At 40.3% G+C, this 22,939-nt stretch overlaps 1 protein-coding gene and 1 non-coding gene across 2 annotated transcripts; both read right to left on the reverse strand.

Moving 5' to 3' along the window:
* Nucleotides 1-1,661: 1,661 nt before the first annotated feature.
* Nucleotides 1,662-1,734, reverse strand: trnaf-gaa (transfer RNA phenylalanine (anticodon GAA)). The gene has a single exon. It is a non-coding gene; the product is annotated as a tRNA-Phe (tRNA).
* A 2,951-nt stretch (nucleotides 1,735-4,685) lies between these two features.
* Nucleotides 4,686-14,549, reverse strand: gata2b (GATA binding protein 2b). The gene is made up of 6 exons (XM_084928367.1): nucleotides 14,384-14,549; nucleotides 13,706-14,132; nucleotides 12,562-13,149; nucleotides 10,725-10,870; nucleotides 8,067-8,192; nucleotides 4,686-7,210 (listed from the first exon to the last, which is right to left on the reverse strand). Exons 2-6 carry the CDS (start codon nucleotides 13,929-13,931, stop codon nucleotides 6,929-6,931), a joined length of 1,368 nt encoding a protein of 455 aa, XP_084784493.1. The 5' UTR covers nucleotides 13,932-14,132; nucleotides 14,384-14,549; the 3' UTR covers nucleotides 4,686-6,928.
* Between the last annotated feature and the right edge of the window lie 8,390 nt (nucleotides 14,550-22,939).

A 22,939-nucleotide genomic window follows, 5' to 3' on the forward strand; every position in this document is an offset into this window, starting at 1 on the left:
TCTGTGATGATGACCTGGACCTAGTTGGGACCTCTATGACAGATGTAACTTCTTTTCATTTATTTTATTACAGAAAATAATAATAATAATAATAATAATAATAATAATAATAATAATAATAATACTTTATGAATTGCCTCCTGGGCCACTTGAACACTCATGCACAGCATAGACAGTCTTGAGACTGGACTTCACCTCTAAATAAAAAAATCTGCATTATGGTCAGTTTATCAGTTTGATAGTGCTGATCCCCTCTTTCACTTCCCTCTAACTTTGTCTTTGTGTATTTCTTGAGATCCCTGCAGAGACATAATGTTTGTGCTTTGAAAGTAAATCTCATTGAATCTCCTGACATTTTCTTTCTTGGTTACTCAGTAGAAAAGTGTGGAACCAGTGTAATCTGTCAGGGTCACTGAGTCTTTTCAGTCACGTAATGTTTCTTGAACCATGTGCAACACAGCTGTTGGACCACTGGCAGCATTTTTCCCAAATGAAATTAATGAATTGTGTAAGATTCTGAGGAAACTGTAAAGCTAATTTCAGCTTAAATTTTTAGTTTCCAGTTTCTTTTAAGTGGCACAATGACTCTAAGGTGCTACATATCTTTAGCCCTTTAAACAGTGGAAATAGTATCCCAGACTTCACCAAGCACCATGCCAGCACTCAGTGCCAAGTGAAAGTTCTCATATCTACAAATTTGCCATCAGCTCCGTAATCGAATTATCTGCACACAGTAAATCCAAATTTTTCTACAGTTGTAAATAAGTAATTTATCTCCGTTTATCACAACAGAAATCCTACAGTGCTACAATGTGATTTGCTGTTTGTTTTTGTCTAAAATAGATTGTTATTGTTAACCTTCTGGAGTCAAGAAGAAGGCCCATGATCGATTTAAGATAACCTAGCAGCAACCACCCTCACTGAGGCTCGTTTCAAATTGCGTTAAAACTGCAGACGTGAAAACTGCATACCGGTTTTTAATCCCAGCAGTAGAATGATGTCGGTTTTATTGACAGTTGGATGCATATAATCTTATACCACAATTACAGAGTGAATCAAACACAATAACTGTGCTTATGTTGTCTATGTTGTGAGGACATGTAGGGCTTAGTGCATATGATGAACTGAGCAGGTGATCTGAATGTTCTGGCTCCATAATAGTCAGGAAATTCCTACAAAATGTATTCATAAATGTGCATAGTCAACATATTTCTTTCTTTTTATCCATAACACATGATACCTAACATGTTCCTGTTGTGCACTTTCATGCTTGCCAATGCACTGCTTAGTAAAATATCAAATTTATCCTCTGTGATCAGCATACTTGTGTCTTTCTCTCTCTTTATCAGCAAAACAAATACAGAAACTTTGTGAGGTGGTTTCAGTTCAGTTTCATGTGAATCCATATGAACTGTCTGTAGTCTCCAACCAGCACTTATGTTTTTTTAAAAAACATGTACTTTATTGATCTCGTGGGGAAATTCCTCTCTGCATTTAACCCATTCACTCAGTGAAGCAGTGGGCAGCCACCAATCAAGCGGCCAGGGAGCAGCGTGTAGGGATGGTAGCTTGTTCAGGGGTTTTGAACCCCTGACCTTCCGATCATGGGGCCACCACTCTACCTACTGAGATATCCCTGCCCCAAAAACCATCCGCCCTATTGCCGAAACCCAGGATTGAACCAGGGACCTTTAGATCTTCAGTCTAACGCTCTCCCAACTGAGCTATTTTGGCAATAGATGCTAAGCTGAAGTTACACTGGCACAGTGGCTATAAGGCCATCCCAGTGATTTATTTAGTTTTTGGTTGGGAGTATAAGTTATTGACTAATTTGTTTCAGGGGTTTCTTCTGTGTGACTATATTATATTACTAACATACTTTCTGGATGCCAATATGCATAAGTTTTGGACTAAAATAAAACTTGGGCTACAGAATTAAAGACACATAATCCTTCAAAAAGTCTGCTTTGATTTAAAAGCTATAAAAGGAATCTCAGCAATATTTTATTTTTAAAATTTTTTTAAATTTCTGGTTTCATTATAAAGTACTCTGTGATTTTATCTGTGAAAAGTGCTATATAAATACATTTTACATACTTACTTACAATATAATCAACTTTCTAAAGCTGAGACTATCCAGGAAATCCTAGAAAACTTTTAAAATATAATTTCTTAATTTGCGTGTAATCATATTCTCACTTCTTGCCTGCTTTCAATTCAGCAGCTGCTCCTCAATAAACACAACCATAATTCAGCACTTAAGGATCCAGACCTAATCTGGGTGAGTTGTTTTCTTCCACTGCTCACTGACACCCCCTCCTTCATCATTATTAGTTTTCTGCGTTGGGTTAAACACCGGTCCTTTTACCTTTCATCTCCTTTATCACATCGGTCTGCTAAGACTCCTCTGAAGTCACTTCTGTCCTTGTTTTTGATTCCAGTAATTGAATTTAGTAGAAAAACAAATGGAGTTGTTGCAATACAGGTGGGAGTTATAAATCTCACTTGTGAGGAGATTTAGGATGCCCACCCAGTCCTAAACCCTTTGCTGTGCCGAGGTCCCCAGAGAGGTTCAACTCTGCAAAATGACTCTCATTACTTGGCTGCTTTTTATCTCCTATTTATAGCAAGTCTCGTGTTTTTGCTTTGTCATATTTTTGGGGAGGACGTGGCCTTTTAAAAGGGTCTGTGAACAAGTCTGTGGGAGGCCTTGGAAGAATAACAGAGAAAGTGCTTCCAAGGTGAGAGGTCGTGAAAGTCTTGAGATGAGGCCGTAGGCTGCACTTAGGTTGACCCGTAGCTGTACGTCTCTGGGCTCGCTGCCTCAGGCGAGGACACCCTTCAGTTTTCTTAGGAACTCCTGCACTCACAGACGCTTCATAACTCTGATATGCATCAGAGATTAGAGACGGAGACATTCCGACACGGAGTATGTTTATGCTTGTTTACATTCTTACTGATTGTTTTCACACTAATTCCATGCTTTTTAAAAACGCATGCATTTTATCCTTGTTTTGTGCAATTTTAAAATCGGTACGCAAAAGCTTCAGAAATTAAAATCAGCTCTAGATACCAAACACTGCAGTTACTGTTGGGTGTTAAGGTTTCGAGTTAGCTCGTGTGGCTGCACAAACACACAATAAAGTGTTTCTTTAACTGTAAAGCATTACTTCTGTTCACTGTGAAACAAAACAGAGGACAGCCCTGTGAAATATCACCAAAATATGAAATGATTCTAAACTCCTTGTGCATCTAAATTGTGACTCAATTATGTAATTTTTTAAGCTGTATTTGTGGCTTAGTCATCTAAAGCAGATCTCAGGTTATTTGGATTGGTTTCTATAATTTCTGTGTGCAACTAAAACCCAGTAACAGCTTTAAAAGATAAACATTTTTGATTAAAAAAAACAATTATTTGAAAAAATATGTAAATTGTATTCGTCTTACATCACTGCTATATTAGTAACAGGCTGTCAAGAGTGTATTTCGTAAGAGTGTTATCGAATGAGCAGATGCAACTGGTTAAGTAACGATGGGAACATATGGCTCAGCCAGCTCCATTTCTGTCAACAGCACTAATCTCCGCTGCCAAGTAAAGTAACCTGTTTATTAGAAAGTGCTGCTTCATGACAACAAAGGCTAGAGGGGTAACTCAAGCACACTGAAACTGTACCATTGCATTTTACTGCAAATGCCGGCTTGTAAAGATGGAGAGCGTCAAAGAGGTCAGTGGGTGGGTTGGTTACTCCATGACATGCTGCATGTCCAGGTCAGACAGTGGGTTTTTTATTTTTGGTTTTACTCTCCCGAGAGCAGTCAAAACAATCTGTAACCACTACAGCAGCACATTATAACCAAGTTTAAACTATTATTAATATTTAAATATGTTAGCAAGATAACAGCATGCACAAACAAACATTTGGAGCCAGCTGAATAATTTGGTTTCCCCTTCCTTTTTAGTGTCTGCCATGCTGAAATTATTCACACACTGCCATTTGGTGCTGAGCAATTAGTGTAGGGTGGAGGACCTGGGTTTGAATCCACTGGATGGCTGAGACTACATGTATGTGGAATGTGTATAATCTCTGTTTGCCAGCACTCTGGCTTTCTCCAACAGGCTGATGTTATATGCCAGGTTAATTGGTTTATTGATTATTCTAAATTGGCAGCAGGTGCAATTATGAGAGAATGACGTCTGTCTCTATGTGTGAGCCCACCTGTGATTGACTGGTGACCTGTTCACAGTGTACCCTGCCTGTGCCCTATGGCAACTGAAATCATTATTAAAATTGATGAATGTACAGTTGGTGTTTGGTGGTTTTATCAGAGATTTTTCACAGGGAAGGAGCATTTGGTTGTGGATTTTTTGGGGTTGAGCATGCTTGGGACTGCTTGGGTTTAGTACCAGGAATTGGCAACATATCGTTGCTCACAGCCAGAACACCATTGTGAAAGGACCGGTTCACATCTGGTGTAGGCAGAATTCGAGGAGGGAAGAATGATTAAAACAATACTGATACTCTCATTAAAACAGAAGATGCTCTAACTGAATTCCTCTGCCAATACTGAAAAGCAAATAAGAGAAACTAATATATTGATGTAGATGTACTAATATCACAATGCAGTTTGATTGCTTTTTTTTTTTTTCCTTATTTGGAGTAATTTCTCTTGTTCAGTTACAAGTAGGGATGGGTACCGGTATCCGGTGCCATGATGGCACCGGTTCTGACATAAACGGTAGAAACCAGACCGTAAAGCAGCGCACATTTCAATGCTTTATTTCGGTGCTTTTTTTTCCTGAGATGTCACACACTTTGGATTCTAGCCAATCATTTTACCTTTGCAAGCGTAGTAGGCGGGCCCAGGTACGTACGTTCTTTTAGAGCAGAGCCAGAGATTAAAAACGCCCAAGGCGAAGCGGTCAAAGTCTGGCTGTACTTCACAGCAAAAGATGCAAACTCAGCACCCTGCAACAAGTGCTTTAAGGTGATACTGTGCAAAGGAGGTAACTCCTCAAATCTGATGAAACACCTGGCGACGTATAGCATTTTGTTAAAAGCCAAGCCCTGCCAGTGTAGCAGAAATGATGACGGATGATAGTGGCAGCAGCAGCCGTTCTTCTCTGCATGAGTAGCTTAATGTTGTCTGTGTGTAATTTACATTGAGTAGGTTAACCACGTTATTACATTAATGCACGTAAGGTGAACTAGCAAACACTGTCGTAGTTACATGGCTGTCTTCTTGTTTGATGGCAGATACTCCCTTCACCCTGGCCAAAAAGGCTAAAATGAAGAAAAAGTGGAAAACAGCTAAACATGAGAGGTTTTCGGACAAAGTTTGTGTTTTTTCCATTGTTTAAGCACTGCTCCCAGCCAAGAGTGATACCATATATGCCCTATAGCTGCAGAAAAGACTAACATTGTTATCTTTTTACAAAAAAACAGCTGAACGTGAGAGGTTTTTGGACCAATTTTGTGTTCTCCATTCTTTAAGCACCGGTTCGAGCACCGGTTCGAGCACCGTTTAAGCACCGGCACTGTTTCAAAAGTACCGGTTTGGTACTGGTATCGGATAAAACCTAAACGATACCCATCCCTAGTTACAAGGATATCTTTAAATCTAATTGAGTATTGTATTTGTGACATATGAGCACACTGAGAAGAAACATAAACAATAAAGACAATAAAACACACCTTCCAGCAAAGAGGAATGGGATGAAACAACTTCTTTGGTATACAAGGATTTGTGGACTTTTTTTCATTTAAGAATAAGTTTATAAATTAATATCATGACGGAAATAAGTGTCTTTAGTCACAACTCCTAGTTTTATATATATATTTTTTTATTATTTTTTATCGCTAACAGTATGCAACGACCACCCGATTTTGTGCTGTCTTACTCTGGATGGTGTAAGATGAATATGATACAGGTTATTCTAAACACTGAAACATCAACATCAGTGCTGGAGGACCTTATGAAGGTAAAATCTCATGCTCCACTGAGGAACAAGAACACAGAAAGGATACAGATTACCTGATGTACACATTAACATTACATTAACGTAAATATCAGTATACAGAAGTAAATCAGTCTGTCTGTACCTGTGATTTGGACTGATGGAACTTTCATGAGGCGAAAGCTTATTTATGTGAATTTTTGTATGTATTGCCCTTTCAGAGACTTATATGTTTGATATTGAACTGACAAAAAAAAACAGATAATGACCATGATTTTTTTTATTTCTTAAGAGTATAAATGTTGACCTGCTCAGACAAAGCGCTTCAGCTAAAAATATATTTATAACTGGGATAACAGTATCCGTATTATGATTCAGGTAATATAGTCCAAAAAAAAGAAAGAAAATAAATTATCTGAATAACAATATTACTTATAATAACAATAATTATAATAAACAGTGTCAAATTAGAATTCATAAACTTTTTCTGTTTGCTTGTTTCTTTTGTGAAAATTCCCATAAAATCGTCCATGAGAAAAAAAATCCAGCATATATTCTTTTAAAGTTGCGAAGGGGATCTCTCTTTCTGGGGCACCCCCCTTTGGTCGCACATATTTACAATATTCACAGTAACTACGAACCTGTTCCGCACACGTTAAACTGCCCTCAGGCCGTCAGCGGGAGCACAGGTTTGAGGTGCAATGACATTTTTGTGTTTACATGTCTGTGCCTGACTGAGAGGAAGCAGATTCGTTTTCCATCAAAATTGGTACCTATAGATAAGGAGTAAAAGGTCCTTGACCCTCATCGCACATCTTTTCTCCGACCCACCACTGGCATCATCAGTCGAGATGAAGACACACAAACCGGGTGCCTGTAACACTGTACACACAGTCCTCTAGTTTAGACCCTCATCCCACTTCATGTAACCATCTCAGATTCTTGTAGGCAACTCTACACCACCTCACCCTCTCACCCCATCGCCGTTACCATGTTGGAGTGGTGTGGGTGGCTGAATGACGGGTGTATCGGGGTGGGCGTAGGCAGCATGTGTCCAGTGTGGCTAAAAGGTGGCAAGTGGCCCATGGTCATGTGACTGAGAGAGGCGGCGCTGAAGTGAGCGCTCTTGTCGTGCAAGCTTTTTGAAAACTCCTCGTAGCTGTCGCTGGGCCGCTTGCTCTTTTTGGACTTGTTGGACATTTTGCGGTTGCGTGTCTGTATTCCTTCCTTCTTCATGGTCAGAGGCCGGTTCACCTGCACAGAGAAAGTTTGGTGAAGAGGTGAATAATGAGGTTAAAGTTAGGTGCTGGAGCTCACACCTAGAAGTATTAAATGTTTGTGAAAATAGCAACATATATTTCAAAAGTCGAAAATCAACTATGCATTAATCCATTCCTTCTTGCTTGTCCTGTCTGTAGCCGTTGGTTCCCACTGCAGTGTAAACCTTGTAAAGCTAGTTTTGTATTTACTGGACTATAATTTTTGATCAAAATATAAATCAATATATGTCAAATCAAAGAGGACTAAATTGTCCAGCTGTTGGAGACAGTTTTCAGCTGCTAATTAATACACAATGCACTCCAGGGACTGGTCACAGCAACAGCATCATGAATCATGCATGGTGGATTAACTACAATAAACTGTAATACACATGCTTGGCATCAAGAAGCAGCACCACTCAGTGCAATTCACTAACTACAAGTTATAAACACTGTCAGTGTTTATTAGCACAAATAATTAATTATTTGTTGTTTTTAAAAGAGAAATATGCACATCCACGACCACAGAGTCCTTTTTTTTTTATACCTTGAGCTTTAATGCTATTCATATGGAGGCTGGGCTTGTGGCAGTCCCACTATATAACAGTCCCACCATTGTGACTCTCAAGGGGATTACACCTACCATGGAAACAATAAAGCACAAAGAAAGAAAACACCAACGAATGCAACAGTGTCTGAGAGTAAAACAACCCTTTGTCTCTCTCTCCCCCTTTCCTCTCTGTCCTCTCCCTCTCTTTTCTGCCTCTCCTATCACTCAGCAATCAGGGTAAACTGCCCGCTCACTTCCCGTCTACTGGACCCCAAACTGGGGATCAAGGATAAAAACTTACATTGTGCAGTTTATAGTAGAGGCCGCAGGCGTTGCACACCGGGTCCCCATTCGCATTACGCCTCCAGAGTGTGGTGGTGGTCGTCTGACAGTTAGCACAACAGGTGCCTGCTCGTCTGGCTGCAGACTGGAAGAATAAATATCAAACTCTGATTAGAGCACAGGAAAATAAGGCATGTATGCAGAAATCTAGAATAGGCTTAACTTTCTAATCCAGTGATTTATACTGTTTTGTGACATTAAGGTCGCAACTGTTGACTCACAAAATTTGTTTTTATTGGACCATAAGAAAAAATAATAATAATCAAATTGTGGAGAATGCTCATGTTGTGTTCCCATGAGCATGTGTGACATTTTCAAATGCTTTGTTTTCAACCAACAGTCCAGTTACAGTTAATGATGACATTCGCTAACATGGAAGAATAAGAAAAACACAAGCTGGCAGTCACTGGGGTTAAAATCAGTGGCTCTTTGTGACCTTTACTAATAAAATTATGATTGATCACTAATTGTTATTATAAAAAACAAATGTATTGGTGACTAATAGTGGCAGCTCTGTTTAACTGATGTTAGCTAGCTCCTCAGTGTATTCACAGTTGATATAAAATGTATTATTATGATGTCATGTGGGAAATAGATTTTGATAGAGTATTGTGGTAACATCAGTGACTTCAAATTATGTTTATGCCCCGTTTTAAAAATAAATAAATAAATTAAAAAGCCAAATGAATCTGGGGTCATACGTCACACCTGATTGCGTCATGCTTTTAGGTGAATCCTTTTTTCACTGAACACCATCATGACTCTAAATGTTCCAGTAATTGGTACTTCACTAAAAATGAAGTGTGACGTCGACACGTCGTTCAAGCATTTTTCCAGCTTTTTTCTTTTTCTTTTTTTTCTGTGAACAGAGTGAAAGTAAGCGTACCCGGGGTGCACTGTGGCACACATCAACAGTTAAGCTTTGCCCCTTGTCCTTTTGTTTAAATTTTTTTTTAATGAAATTAATTTGCTTTCCTTTCTGTGTTGTGGACGGAAAGCCTGACCACTAGAAAGTGAGGTCTAAGCTTGCTAGCTAGTTAGGAGGCCGCAGGAGGAAGCTGGCACTGGCCCGCCGCTTTATCTGGACCGGTCAGATATCCGGATAGGAAACAACTGGAAGGCTTCTGAATACAAGACGCATTCGGAGCTCTGCGAGCCCGGGCCGACGTATACGGAAAGCATGCGTGATATATGATCGTATATGCATTTATTCTGCACTTAATGGCGTCGGGATTTTTAAAAAAAATATTATTATTTTTAGATAAAGCAGAGAATGAATCCTCTGCTATTATCCATCTCTGCTGAAAGGATTTAATTCGGGAAGTGACAGCCTTCAGCGCGCGTCAGCCCGTCTGATCAATGCAGGTTTTTCTCTGGCCGATTCACGTTTATATTTACAGGATTATTAAGACAAGACCTTCTCTTGTTTTGTGATTGGTCTTAATTACTAGCCTTTCCTCGTCTTCTTTACCATCTTTCCTTCGGTGCCAAGGTGTTTTGCGATGTTTGTATTTCGTCGTCCCTCTCGTAGCCAGTGGGATTCAAATATTACTTCTACAGAACGCTATTCTCATTAGAACAAATTACACTTTGACATGTTTAACTATATCAGTTCCCTCGGGGGCTCCTAATGTATTGATCCGCTGTGCCTTTGGTCCGAGCTTTTTAAAGCGCTCTCCACAAATCCTGGTGTAAAGTGTGGTGGCCCACACAGCTACACAGCTGCCTCCTATTGCAGCTGACAAACTGTAAACACAGCAGCTGAGCAGCTGCAGGTGGTTCCACGAATGCATTTCAGGTACAAAGATATAATTATTTATTTATTATTATTTCATTTTAATACGCTGCAGCCAAAAGCTGACGCTGAAAAAAATACAAAAAGCTGGAAAGTAGCATTCTTGTTGCTTCTTTCCTTAAAATTAGATTTCACCATAACTGTGACTTATCTTGTGTTAACTGTGTTAAACAATTGCTAGATGAATTCACAGTAATCAGTGGGATGGGTGTGACATAAGGTTGGAGCTGAACGCTGACCTACTTCTCTGTGAAGCAGTTCATAATAGGAAATATATGTTGCTGATGATTCAGTTCTTTATTGTCTTTTTAAAACAATTTGTCTGACAAACAGCTTTGTTTTGCTTTGTTTACTTACACACACACACACACACACACACACACACACACACACACACACACACACACACACACACACACACACTAATCTTTACTAAATCCCAGTCACCATACAAATTGTCAAAATATCAGCACAGCATATAGCAGCATTATGACCCATACAGTGTCAGCGAGGCTCCGAGTTGTTTTGATGGATAGTAATGATGGCCCTGCTATCGATGACAGTATCAGAAGTAGCTGTAATAATGATAACAAAACAATTCAGACAGACCCACTCTGCGAACAGTCTGAGCTAAAGGAGCAAGAGGTGAGTGAGAAACACAATTCCTGGAAACTGATTGGGAAAATATAACTTTCCTGGAATTGTACCTCATTCCCCTCACCCTTCACCTTACACTCTTTTATTTACTACCCTCCACAATGCATACACACACACATGCATGCATAGCCATTCAATTCCATATAAAGAGAGCAATAGACTCACCAGCCTGCGTTTAGGCTTGATCAGTGGTCTGTTCTGGCCATTCATCTTGTGGTACAGCCCACAGGCGTTGCACAGGTAGTGTCCGGTGCTGTCACGTCTCCACAGAGGTGTAGAGGTAGCTCCACAGTTTACACACTCACGGCCCTCTGAAGGAGAACACACATGGGCATTTGTAAAAACTGCCACTTAATTTAGAGCTTAGCCTGCGGGCCGTATTTATTCTTGGTGTTGATGTGTGCAAGTGTGCGCGGACATGTTTCATTTAGGTGGCAAGGTTGATGTGGCAGCTCTCCCAGCAGTTGTAATTCACACTGACAAACAACTTATTTTAAGCCCATTAAAGGTAAAATAATCTGCTTTTGTATCAAGTGATGCTTTATTTAGACAAGAAAATAATGTCTAAATGTGTTATACTAGACAATGAAGTGACTCTTTCAGAATTTACACTATCAGATGCACAAAGGATCCAAAAGCTGACTTTATTGTTCATCTCTGCTTCCTCCTCAATTTCCAAGGCTTCAACATCGTCTTATTTTTCTTCTAAAATAAGTCTTGACATAAAACACCTGTAACGCTACATTAAATACATTTAATTATTTTCAAGTACTTAAAAAATGCCATATAATTATGTTGTTGTCAAAGAAATACACTTGTAGCCAGTTAGGATTTCATATGTCATAAGAATAATAATTAATAAAAAGATAGTTTGGGTTTCCCTGGACTTTATCTCTGGTAACAAGTTGGTCAAACACAATCAGGCTTGAAGCTGATCTGTTATCAAATAACAATCAGGACAATGTATTAATGTCTTATGTAACAGAGAAGCGACTCTTAGCCTAAATACTGAGGTTTTTGGCTCCGTGCGCCTGCGGATCATCCTTTCACACCTCTGGGCTGGATCCAGTTCACTGTTCGCGCGGCCAGCTCAGGCAATTACAAAGTCACGCTCAACAAAAGAGATTTATCAAAGTGCCTCTGTGCTGGAGATCTGTGGAGTGTATGCTCCGGTCTGTAACATCATTCACTCCGAGAAAACGCTGATACTAAAATTTATTTAGTAGTTGTTTTTCTACTTGTGTTTCCCAAATGTGAAAAATTAATGAGGCAATCAGCACAGCGTGCACATAACAACTGACTGGCTGTGTTTAGTGTAAATTGCGGAGGAACTCAGTGCAGAATTAGGACGTAATTCATAAACAGACATTTTTAAAATATATTAAACTGATTCATGCTCTTATAATGTGGATGACAGTAAGACCTGGGAAAATAAACGTCCTAAAACGGCGTCTAGTTAAGGTTGTATTCTCTTGGTAAATGGTGCTCCTCTAAATATTTAAAATTATTTTTATTTAATTTTATTTAATAGCAGCTATTGTGTTGGTGGCGATTCTAACTGTGGCATTCAAAAACTACTCTAGGTTTAATAAACAGTTGGCTTGTATTTTTTACTGACTGGCCATAATTACCGAGAGTGAAAAATCTGTTTATTATTATTAACAAATTGCGTGAATTTAAAAGGAGGTTAAAAATCGCCAAAGCCAAACGAGTTACGCAAACCAAGATTTCTGCTTCCTAAGTAAAAAAGCCCAAACAGCAGGGCGCCACAGATCGTTTTAAAAACGCATACATCGCGTTGCTTTGTGATTTCCCTAGAGTTAAACATTCTTTAGGTTTAGTTTAGGCTGGTAAAAAAAATGAACTGAAGCGCTTAAACAGCAGTCCTGCAATAAGATCGTTACATAAACCATAGACAGACTTTACATACAGGTTCTGGCTGTGTAGTTTCACATTTACTTTGTTTTATGTGTGTATTTAAATGTGTGTGAGCTGGACTCACCGGTGCAGGACCGTGTCTTGCCTTTGTTCTTGGTAGTGAAGCTGGATGAGCCCAGCAGGCTGCCCGGGTGGAACAGGCTGCTGCCGTACTCGTGGGCCGCTGGGAAAGAGTAGGGAGCGTACGTTGGTATGGGGTGGTGGGTGGTGGGGGTATGGGCGTTCATGGAGGCCAGGCTGCTTCTCAGCGGACTGGAGCCCTCCATCTTCATGCCCTCTGGCAGAGACACTTGGTATTTGATAGATTCCTTCTCGTCGATTCTGGTAGTGGACGACGGAGACGCAGCCCCTGGATCCGGCGACACGTCTTTGGGTGGCGTAGGGGGGAAAGTGTACAGATGAGTGCCGGAGTGGGACGGCGGCGTTAAAGAGGATGCTGAGACCGTGTTTGAACTGCTGCTGCACGGGTAAACGGCGGAGAGAGCGCCGGGGGACGCAGAGCCAGGGTGGTGCAGGCTGGGCTTACTGAAGGGGCTCACGGCCCAGGCGTTGTGGTGGTGAGCCGAGAGGGCAGGTTTCCCTCCGTCCAGCCACGAAATCCCCGGGCTGTGAAGGAGATGAGGCCGACAGACCTGAGTCCCCGTCAGACGAGCTGTGAAGCAGAAGCAAACTTGTTATTGTGGAGCCGATTCCGACTGTGGCGGCTGCAGGTTTAGAGGCAGAAATAGCAAAGACTTGTTGATACAAGGCCTGATTTAAACATGTTAATAAAGTAGCATAATATCTTTGTAACAGAAATGACAACAGTATGCTCTGAACTATGCGTGCGTAAAAGCAGGTTAGGACTGCACTGTAAAAATTCTAATCTAATAAAATAAATAAAAACAAATAAACCATCCAGACTGTGAAATACAGAAGCACGAACATTTGGGTCAATGTAAAATGCCCCAGTTTATAAGAATCATAAGCCTGCGATGTATTTATAGGCAACATAAAATAGAAAATAAATTAACAGACGTTTTCACAACAACCTGCAGGTAAATTTCAGGTTAACTACTGCCTCTTTAATGCCATGACAAACATCAACTCAGCGCACATGTAGAAATGTGTTTTCTCTTCTGTTTCTGATAGACTCCCGATAAGCCAGCTGTTCCTGAGTTTCTCTGTTTATTCGTTGAAGTTGCACGCCTGCGTTAACTCCATCTTACCGTGCGCCTGGCTGTAGGACACTCTGGCCCTGGCAGGGTTGGGGTAGTATGGGTTTCCTTGTGAGTCCAGGTGATTAAAGAAAACATCCACCTCATCCGGAGGCAGGAGCTGCGCCGTGGGCTCCATGTAGTTGTGCCCCAGACCGGGATGGTGAGAGTCTGGGTGTTGTCCGTTCAGCACGGCGTGGGGATGCACCCAGCGGGGCTGATCGGCCGCCACGTCCATCTCTGTGACTCTCTGTAGCGCGTTCACAAAGTCAAACGATATCCAGGTAGGAAGGGGACAGAATACCCCTGAAATATCTCTCCTTCACGAGGTTTTCACTCTCGTCCACTCACAGCACAGAACTGGAGCTTTGGTTTTCGTCCCTCCCTAACTCAGCTCCTCTCCTCTCCTGAACATTCAGTCGAGTTTGACACTGGAAACCTGCAACAAGTAAACATCACAGGTTAATATTTAAAAAGCAGAGGTATTGTGCAGGCTTGTAGGCATCGGTGCACTAAATGCAGATCGTATGGATGAATCTGGTGCACTAATGATGCAGCGGTAGCAAAAAACTAAAACAAAAACAACACACACAAAAAAAACCCAAAACACACATCATTCAACACATCATTCTTTATACCCATCCACGGGCTGATATTCTGCTGTGCGACAATAAGGTAAACATATCTTACCTTTGACAATATTTTATCTACAGTATCCGGTCGGGTGATTCCTCTTTGGAAAACGGCTGTCTGTCCGCGTTTGCTGCTGCAGGTCCTCTACAGTTTACGATTGTGTTTGTCAGAGTAAACTCTGTCCACTGGGACTTAAAGCAACACGTATAACTGTGGCTGACAGCGCGGGGCCTGGCTTGTTAAGCTCATAGGCGGAGTCTCCAATAAAGCTTGGACCCAGCCAATTGAAAACTACCTCCGCAAAACCTCAGAGGCAGCGCCTGCGCCCAGAAAATCACTGAGACATTTCTGTAATATTCCTGCAGACATTGTCTGGCTGCTTGAGGCCAGGCGTGTGCAACTTTTATTGAATTTTAGGTCACACGCTGTTTAAAATTCGCCAAAATACATTTTTAAAATGTTTAGTGCATTTAGAATCAGTGTGAAATATAAAGCTCCCCCCAAGCCTACATGCATTTCAGCCACCGTGGCTAAGAGATCAGCTTCAACAAATCAGTATTTCTTGTTCGAGTGTGTCAGTCTGTTGCCGCATCTTATTTTGCAGGCGGTTTATTACATGAGACAGCTCCATATACAGCGAGCTCGCTGCTGTTTAATTAATAAAGGTGGGCTGATCATTTTCTTTAATGTATACATTAATGTTCCGATGAAGAAGGCATACTGGCAGCGTCAATAATGTTTATTAATCACCTTTTTATGTATCCAGTTATAAAATGAAGGAGTCAGTATTGCATGTCATTTTATTTGTGGTTACACGTTATTATTATTTTAAATATGTTTAATGGTTTGTTTTGCTGTGTGCAGGCTGAAAGCTCTCTCTCTCTCCCCCTCTCGCGCTCTCTCTCTCCCTCCTCGCTGCTTGATTGACAGACAATAATTGGAGAGGGAGCGCGTGCAGCCCCGGCCTGCAAACGCTGCCGCCTGCTTGACGCCGTCTCCTGACGTCAGTGCATCTTAGTGAAGAAAAAACAGATTCAGCAGGACATGAACTTTTTCCAAGACTGAGGGACCAGCAGAGAGAGAGAGATTTATCGGACTGTACTGTAGTCCCAGCGGATGAACTCGAGGAAGGACACTGCAACTGATATTTACACTTTGGGAGCATTAATAATACATCAAGTACATCCTCCTGACCCTGCTGTGATTTCGAAGAACAGGCCAACAACCGCCAATCGAACAGCAAAGATTGGGAAGAGGGCAGATTAAAGATTAGATTCGATTAGATTAAAAAGTTTGACTGTGTAAATGTCCTCATTATTTATTTATTTTTTTTGCAAACGCTCATTAAAGTTTTTTTTTTGTGCAAACGCACTATCTATCTATCTATCTATCTATCTATCTATTTATCTATCTATCTATCTATCTATCTATCTATCTATCTATCTATCTATCTATCTATGCACTATAATAATGTGTGTGTGTATATATCTATATATATAGATATATCTACATCTATCTATCTATCTATCTATCTATCTATATATATATATATATATATATATATATATATATATATATATATATATATATATATATATATATATATAATTCGTTTTAAGCAGTATTAAGAGGACATCCATAGCATAAAGAAAGCAGAGAATACCAGAGGGACAAGTGAGCAGTATTAGAGCTCATCAGCATGATAATGTGGAAATACACATGCTTTGAGTGTGAGCCCTTTTGATCTGGCCTGGCGATAAAAACCTTATCGGCGGCGAACATCCACTTCCATTTTAGGACTTGACATTAATTCTATCCACCCTTTTATTTACGGCTCTTTTTCTCACACGAGCCCAGGAGAAAGAGAGAGGTCGCTCCCCGATTCAGCTCTGAGAATTTCATTATAGGGCGAAAAAGGAAGTGGTTTCCCCTCACAATAAACGCCGAGCAGACTTACAGAAAATAGAGTAAAATAAAATAAAATAAAAAATTCTAAACGTGTTACACATAAATGCAATGATCTACGCCAAATCACAAATTATTATTATTATTTGTTATTGTCGTTGTTGTTGTTTTTACTTGCTGCTTTAATTTTTTTGCTTTTAATTATTTTCAAGTGCCTGTTACATTGATGTGTGCGTGTGAGACTGAAGGAGAGAGAAAGAGAAATCCAATCCTGGTGGGATCCTTGGATCCCCTGATTATAGCCCATCCCGGGGTAATTTTTCATCGGTGCTGGCTAATCTTTGTTCTTTGTGAAGATAATAAATAGCCTAATCGTTATCAGCGAGCTGCTGGAGGTGTCGGGGAGAATGAGGCTGATCGGCCCGGGAAATAGGCTCCAAAGTGCCGCGGAATAAATGGCATTTCTTATCTCTCTCTCCCAGATTATCGCCGCCTTTTCAAACTCGCACAACAAATACATCTAATGCAGCGAATGCATCACTTATACTGGACTAGATCTGTGTGAATGATTGATAGATAAACAGATAGAGAGAAGAGGGGCGGCGGGGGGTGATGTTGGCTATTATTTACAAGTTTAATGTTGTGCATGTGCAAAGTCTTTATTCGGTGCATTTGACAGCATAAATACAGCTTGGCTTCCCATTATTTTTGGGTTATCTGCAGGAGCCATCTGAGGTTCCGGCTCTTTGTTGTGGGATATCTAATTTCTTTCTTCTTGGATTTGACTGCATAAGAGTTAAACAGACGCAGCCGCTCCAAGCAGAGAGAAGAAGAAGAAGAAAAAAATTGAATAATGTTTTCACGTGTTGGAAATTTTGCAAATGGCAAAAGCAGGCAATAGAGGTATTAAGCCGCGCAACGGTTTGGTAACAGCGCAGAGATTGATATTTGTTTATTTAATCAGTCATGATCATGGCTGAAATCATGCATGACTCCGTTTTGTTTGAAAAAACTCCTGCTCATTTAAATAACAGAATAAAAATGTTTGGTATGTTTGGAGGAAATTAGGCTATTCTGAAATTCTCCCATAGCCCCAAGTTGAAAAGCAAATTTCAACAAAGAGAACGGTTCTACCATTATTTGTCATTTCTGCTATGTCAGGAATTTCGATATAAAGAGAACACTTTTATAAGACAATATGCTGTTGATAAAACTAATCAGGACAAAGCCTGTGGTTCAGGGCTTCATTCAAAGAAAAGGAAAATCAGTGTTCCGTCATGCAGACAAAAAGAATAGGAGGAACCTTTTTTGTTGTTGTTGTACTGTGGATACGTGTGTTCGTGGGGAGTGATCGGTTAATGCAGAAAAAAGGTATTTTCCAATATATACAAACTGGATGCTTAATAACTTGGCAGCTGCAGCAGGCCTGGGTGCTGCTGATGGTCTCCAGGGTAACGCAGATAACAGCGCAGTCATTTTCCATATCGTACAGTCTATTATATTCAAGGATTAGTTCTCCTTCCCGAAAAGGTCAAACAGAAAGTCAAACCAGGCAAGAGCGCTCCTCCTCTCCTCGCTCCACTCCCCCAACAATGACAGAGCATTTCCCATTTCTTCCCCCCTTTTTTTTTCATATTGCACCAGTGTGAGGGCCTTTGCTCAGATGCTTTGATAGATGCAAGCATCGCATAGCGGACAACAAACCTCTTTGCATGTTCCTAATAGCACTAATTCTGGGTTGAAGACTGTGACAAATTATATAAGGCTTCAAAGTGAGGTAGCATATCAGTCTTTGCAAACCCCTTCAAGTTGTGCCCAAGTCTGAGAGAAGATAGGGGTAGGTTGATGACTCCCGCACAGACGTAATTACAGTTCTTCAAACGCTGCAGGTAATCTGCCTGCATAGGTTACTCTAAAGTATACATTTTGAAGGCAGTTGAGTTAATACGCGAAATACCAGAGATGACCATTTAAAAAGTCTTTTCTTCTTCTTCCTTTCAGAGCTGATTGCTGAGACATCACAGCGGTGTGTGACAGTTATTCCTGAAGTCAAAAGTTTTCCTTTCATAGCAAATTTTTTGCGACAGGTCATTAAGTGCACATGATTTAACATCTAATGGAAATTAATGAATGAATGAATAAAGGGTGAGTTTAGAAGCACTTATAGATTAGATTAGATTCTGCAGTCAACAAAAAAATAATGGGAAAATAAAATAAAGTTCCTTAAAGTAGTGGGTCTAATTTAAAAAAAATAAAACTGATGTAATTCTCAGTTTCATTTTATTCAAAGTTACTTTTAAAACAATGTTTGTTTTTTATTTGATTTTTTCCTTATTAGAATTTTAGCATCATTCGAATTTGTTTGATTTCATGGATAATTAAATGTTTAGATAACTTAATTACTTGAATAAAATTCAATTTGAATTAGTTAAAATGTAATGTATTTTCCGATTTTATTGGATTGAGCATACAGTGACAGTCAGTGTTCAAGAATCCTTTTAAATAAAGTGAATACATAAAAAATTACAAATATGACGCCCATTAAAAAAAAAGTTAATCTCTCGGCAGCTTTTTGAATAACTTGTTAGAGCTAGACTAACTCTTGGCCTGCAAATTAGGAGGACTCCTAATGGTAAGACAAAACTGTGCTGCTGGTTGAAATAATCAGGCAGACAGTGACACCTAGGGGAGAGTAGTCGTTCTATTCACCCTGATTGGGAAGATTTAGATTCTGCTTCATTGTATATTTTGCAGCAAAAAAAAAAAAAAAAGGGGGGAGGGGGGGTTAAAAAGGCCAATGACTAGATCTTTGTATTTTTCACCACCATCATCCGGAAAACAAATGTGCCACAATGCTTTTGAGAGAAAGCTGTTCATCCCTTAAAGTGTCTGAGATTTACAGGATCTATGCCGAGGAGCAGAGATGCTGTAATCTCTCCTTTTCCTTATGCACACTTTACACTTTATAAAAATAACCATAGTTAGGCCGCTGTCCTTCATGCTTTGCAAGCTGCCGAGCAATGAGGTTAACAAAACGGGCCCAGCAGCCTCAGCACCTTAATAGTGTCATTAACAGATTCTTATTTACACTGTAATCCAGTGATGAGTTCTAACGTATGCCCACTGTGGTGACCCCTTGTGACAACAGAGCAGGAGAAAGTAGCTTTTTATTCTGTAATTACTGATTCTTCCCTATTCTCTAAACTCCTGCTGTCCACACATCTCAGTGAAAAACTATTTCAGCATCTTGAATATCTTTAAATATTCTCATTTGATCTTGCATTTCTCTCTGTGTAGCTTTTCTTAGTCATTACAGGTCATAGGTTCACTTCCTGCCCAGAGAGCAGCAGGATATGAGAGTTTACAACACCTTGTCACTAACCACTTGTCAATCAATCTCTGTTTCACTGCAGCTGTCCGGGGAGTTGTAGAATTCAAAACAACCTTTTCTCCCCCCTCAACCTTCGAGTGTTCATCAATTTCACTTCATCATTCTTTTGTTTTGTCTTTGTGCTAATCCAGTTCCTGTGGGTAGAGTGAGTGTACGTCCGAGTGTGCAGTGTATATGTCAAGGTGTGCGCTCAGTAAGGACTGTTCAGGGAAAATGGCCAGAAGTAAAACTAAAGGCTGAATTTAATAGTGACTTGTAACTTTTTCAACATTTTCTGTAATTACGACACCAAACTGAATAAGATAAATATGTTCACAGTTTAAAAGGAGATTCTCTGTGCCAATTCATCAAGTTCAGCTTCAGGCCAAAATCAGCAGTGAAGGGTGTGATGAAGGTGTGAACTGAATTTCACAACAATCCATCCAATAGTTGGTAAGAAATTTGTCAAAAAGACAAACTCATTTTGGGCAAAATGAGGCTGATAACTGCACAATGCCCCTTGTTTATTTCTGTTTCTGTCAGTCAGCCAGGAATCTTTAATGAGTTTTTCACAGATTAAATCAAGTAAAGTTAACCTCCAGAAATAGCCAGAGGAAATTTATCACCATCTATATGACAGAGACTTTGATGGATTTTATGAGGGCTTCAATAAGACATTTACAATCAAAAGAACCAGTTTTGACCAGAAGAAATCAGTCTGGAGCTGCAAAACATATTCTAGCTTTATGACGAGAGTGACACAGCTTATTTATCTAATTTAGTGTTGCATTTGCATGCAGTAATATCATGTTTTGTTGCTGTTATGAACTTACAGCAGTCATCTTTATTACCAACCGATTTTAAAATGCTTTAAAAAAAAATTAAATTTCCATTCATCTTATTAATCAGCTAGTTTTTTGTTATGTGGCTCTGGGAGCCACAGGCTCGAGACCCTTGGACCAAACATACATTTTTTGCATGCTCTGCATGTACATGTGCATGTGTCCTGGTACACATGGTGGTGTTGTGTGTTTTTGCATCTCTCTGCTCATTCTGTGTCTGATCCTCAATGATTTCCCGTCTATAAATCCCCAGACTTTCTGCTTGGCTTAAGCTGATTCTACAGAGCTAACCTATCCTATATGTCACACGCACATCAGACACAGAGGCGCTGAAAAAAAGACATCTGATCCATTCCTGTCTCTTACTTGGTCTTTGTGTAAAAAGATGCCTACAGCACACACACACACACACACACACACACACACACACACACACACACACACACACACACACACACACACACACACACACACACACACACAATAACAAAAGAAAATCTCGTAGCATTTAGAGAAATTCAGTGTGGCTTTTGCGGCTGCTCAGGCAGAAGACAGTGAAGTCATCAGAGTGCAGTGACAGAGTGTGTGTGTGTCTCTGTGTGTGTGTTTTCCCTCTTTGCCACAACTTTCTGCAGGTGCAAGAGAGAAAGCTACAGAGAGAAGAGAAACACAGCTGACCATTGGGCTGCTTTACCACATCCTTCATACTGAACTTTACTTTACAGACACACACACACATACGCTCATGCACACATGTACGCACATTCATTCTTTCTCTCTCAGTATTCATATTTCATAATTTGATAAGCACAGTGTGCATATTTAAAGGATTTATTGGATTATTAATTGTGAAAGGTCTTCCTGGTATATTATGATGAGCTGCTTCTGACCCCCTGGAGGTCGCCCGCATGAATTTTGTTGTCAGCAGGTATTATCAGATTAGATAATCCTTTGATTTGGAGTCTGCCTGATCAGCACTCTCAATCGTTTCACCCCCTCTCCTGTTATTTTCTCCGTCTTTCCCTCACATCAGAGGTGGATTATTATGGAATCGCATGAGACGTAAATGCTGATGGAAGTAAAGCGCTTTGGAGCAATAATTCACGACACTGAGAGCGCGCCATGTTCCTCTCCTGTACTCGCTAAAAGAGACTGAGGCTATACAGGGCAGTGGGCAAAGGCCTGGCCACTCAGCAGATGTGAAACCAATAAGATGCCTTTGGGAGATGTTAGAATGAGGAGATTTGTATCACAGCTGTGCAGCAGACACATTTGCAGGATGGCAGCTAAAGATGAGCAAATGAAGCACCTACACAGCATTAATGATAGCATTAATGTGGTGTTTCTAATAAAGTGCTTGTGAGCATGTATATTCATACACATGTGAGTGAATCAGTGAACCAGCTTCCTTCTGTGTTAAAAACACTGAAGATTCATTACTATGAGCAGCACATTTAATACGCAAGTGGTCAACTTTAATCTAATGTTAAAGTTGCTGCTTTAAAGTATCAAGTGAAGCTTTCTTATTATACCAGAAGTTCATCAAACACTGTTTTATCAAAACTATTATAACTGATTACATAAAATTTAAATGTCATGAATGACTAATTTTGATGTAAAGCTTATTGACTTTATTCACAAGTATTCAACTTTTTGATTAAAAAAAAGTGCTGTACCAGCAAGCACTGCAATAATTTTAGTCTCCAAAAGATTTTAAACATGCTGAATGTTAATCACATGAATATTTAGTTAATTAAAAGTTGTTGTTTTTTGTGTCAGAAAAAAACCCTGCAGTGCCTCCGCTCCCTGCCTGCAAACCCTCTCCACCTCCACTTTCATGCGCACATTCATGCATAAAGATGGAGCGAGGCCTGCCACTTGGCGCCCTCTGAGCCCTCCCTCCCTCCTCTCCCCTCCTCACCTCAGCTCCTCACCACATCAGGATACACTTGTTCTGGTGAATTCCGGTTTCAAACGGAACGCTGCCTTTCTCTGGTTTTTTGCAGGACCAGTATTAAAAGCAGGCACATGCTGTCTCTCAGTGGTCCTGTGGTCAGGGAAACAAGCCTCTAACGGCCTGTTATACTCACACACCTTTCAAACCTCACCCGCTCCTGCTTCCTCCCCACCCTCAAGCCTTCCTCCTACTCTCCTTGCACTTGACAGCCGCCATGCATGCCCTTATCGCAATGATAGCAGATTAAAGTATGAAAAGTTCCTTCCACTGCAGGCCACTAAGTTCATCCTCCCGCCTCCTTCATGCTGTCACCTCACCAGATTCTTTTCTGCTATGCAGTGCTGCTGAGCCCGAGGCTCATTTACACCACAGTCCGCATTAACACACCTGTTTTGTAATTTTGTAAAGTCTTAATTTCAAAAACTTACATCACTATGAGCAGATTTTGTCCTTTGACCTCCAGTACCAATTATGGTGCCCCCAGTGTTGAAAAGAGGCACGGCAACCTGAAGCTTACAGTCAAGTCAGGGCTCTTGTGC

The sequence above is a fragment of the Perissodus microlepis genome, chromosome 5, assembly GCF_051167445.1.
Source record: "Perissodus microlepis isolate ML-2025 ecotype Zambia chromosome 5, ASM5116744v1, whole genome shotgun sequence".
NCBI lineage: Eukaryota > Metazoa > Chordata > Actinopteri > Cichliformes > Cichlidae > Perissodus > Perissodus microlepis.

Excerpts from the sequence above, each read along its gene's own strand:
- gata2b (XM_084928367.1), bottom strand. The coding sequence starts at position 13,931 with ATGGACGTGGCGGCCGATCAGCCCCGCTGGGTGCATCCCCACGCCGTG. Across the intron at positions 13,150-13,705 it reads GTCCTACAGCCAGGCGCACG|CTCGTCTGACGGGGACTCAG; the intron begins GTAAGATGGAGT and ends TCTGCTTCACAG. Across the intron at positions 8,193-10,724 it reads TCAAGCCTAAACGCAGGCTG|TCTGCAGCCAGACGAGCAGG; the intron begins GTGAGTCTATTG and ends TTATTCTTCCAG.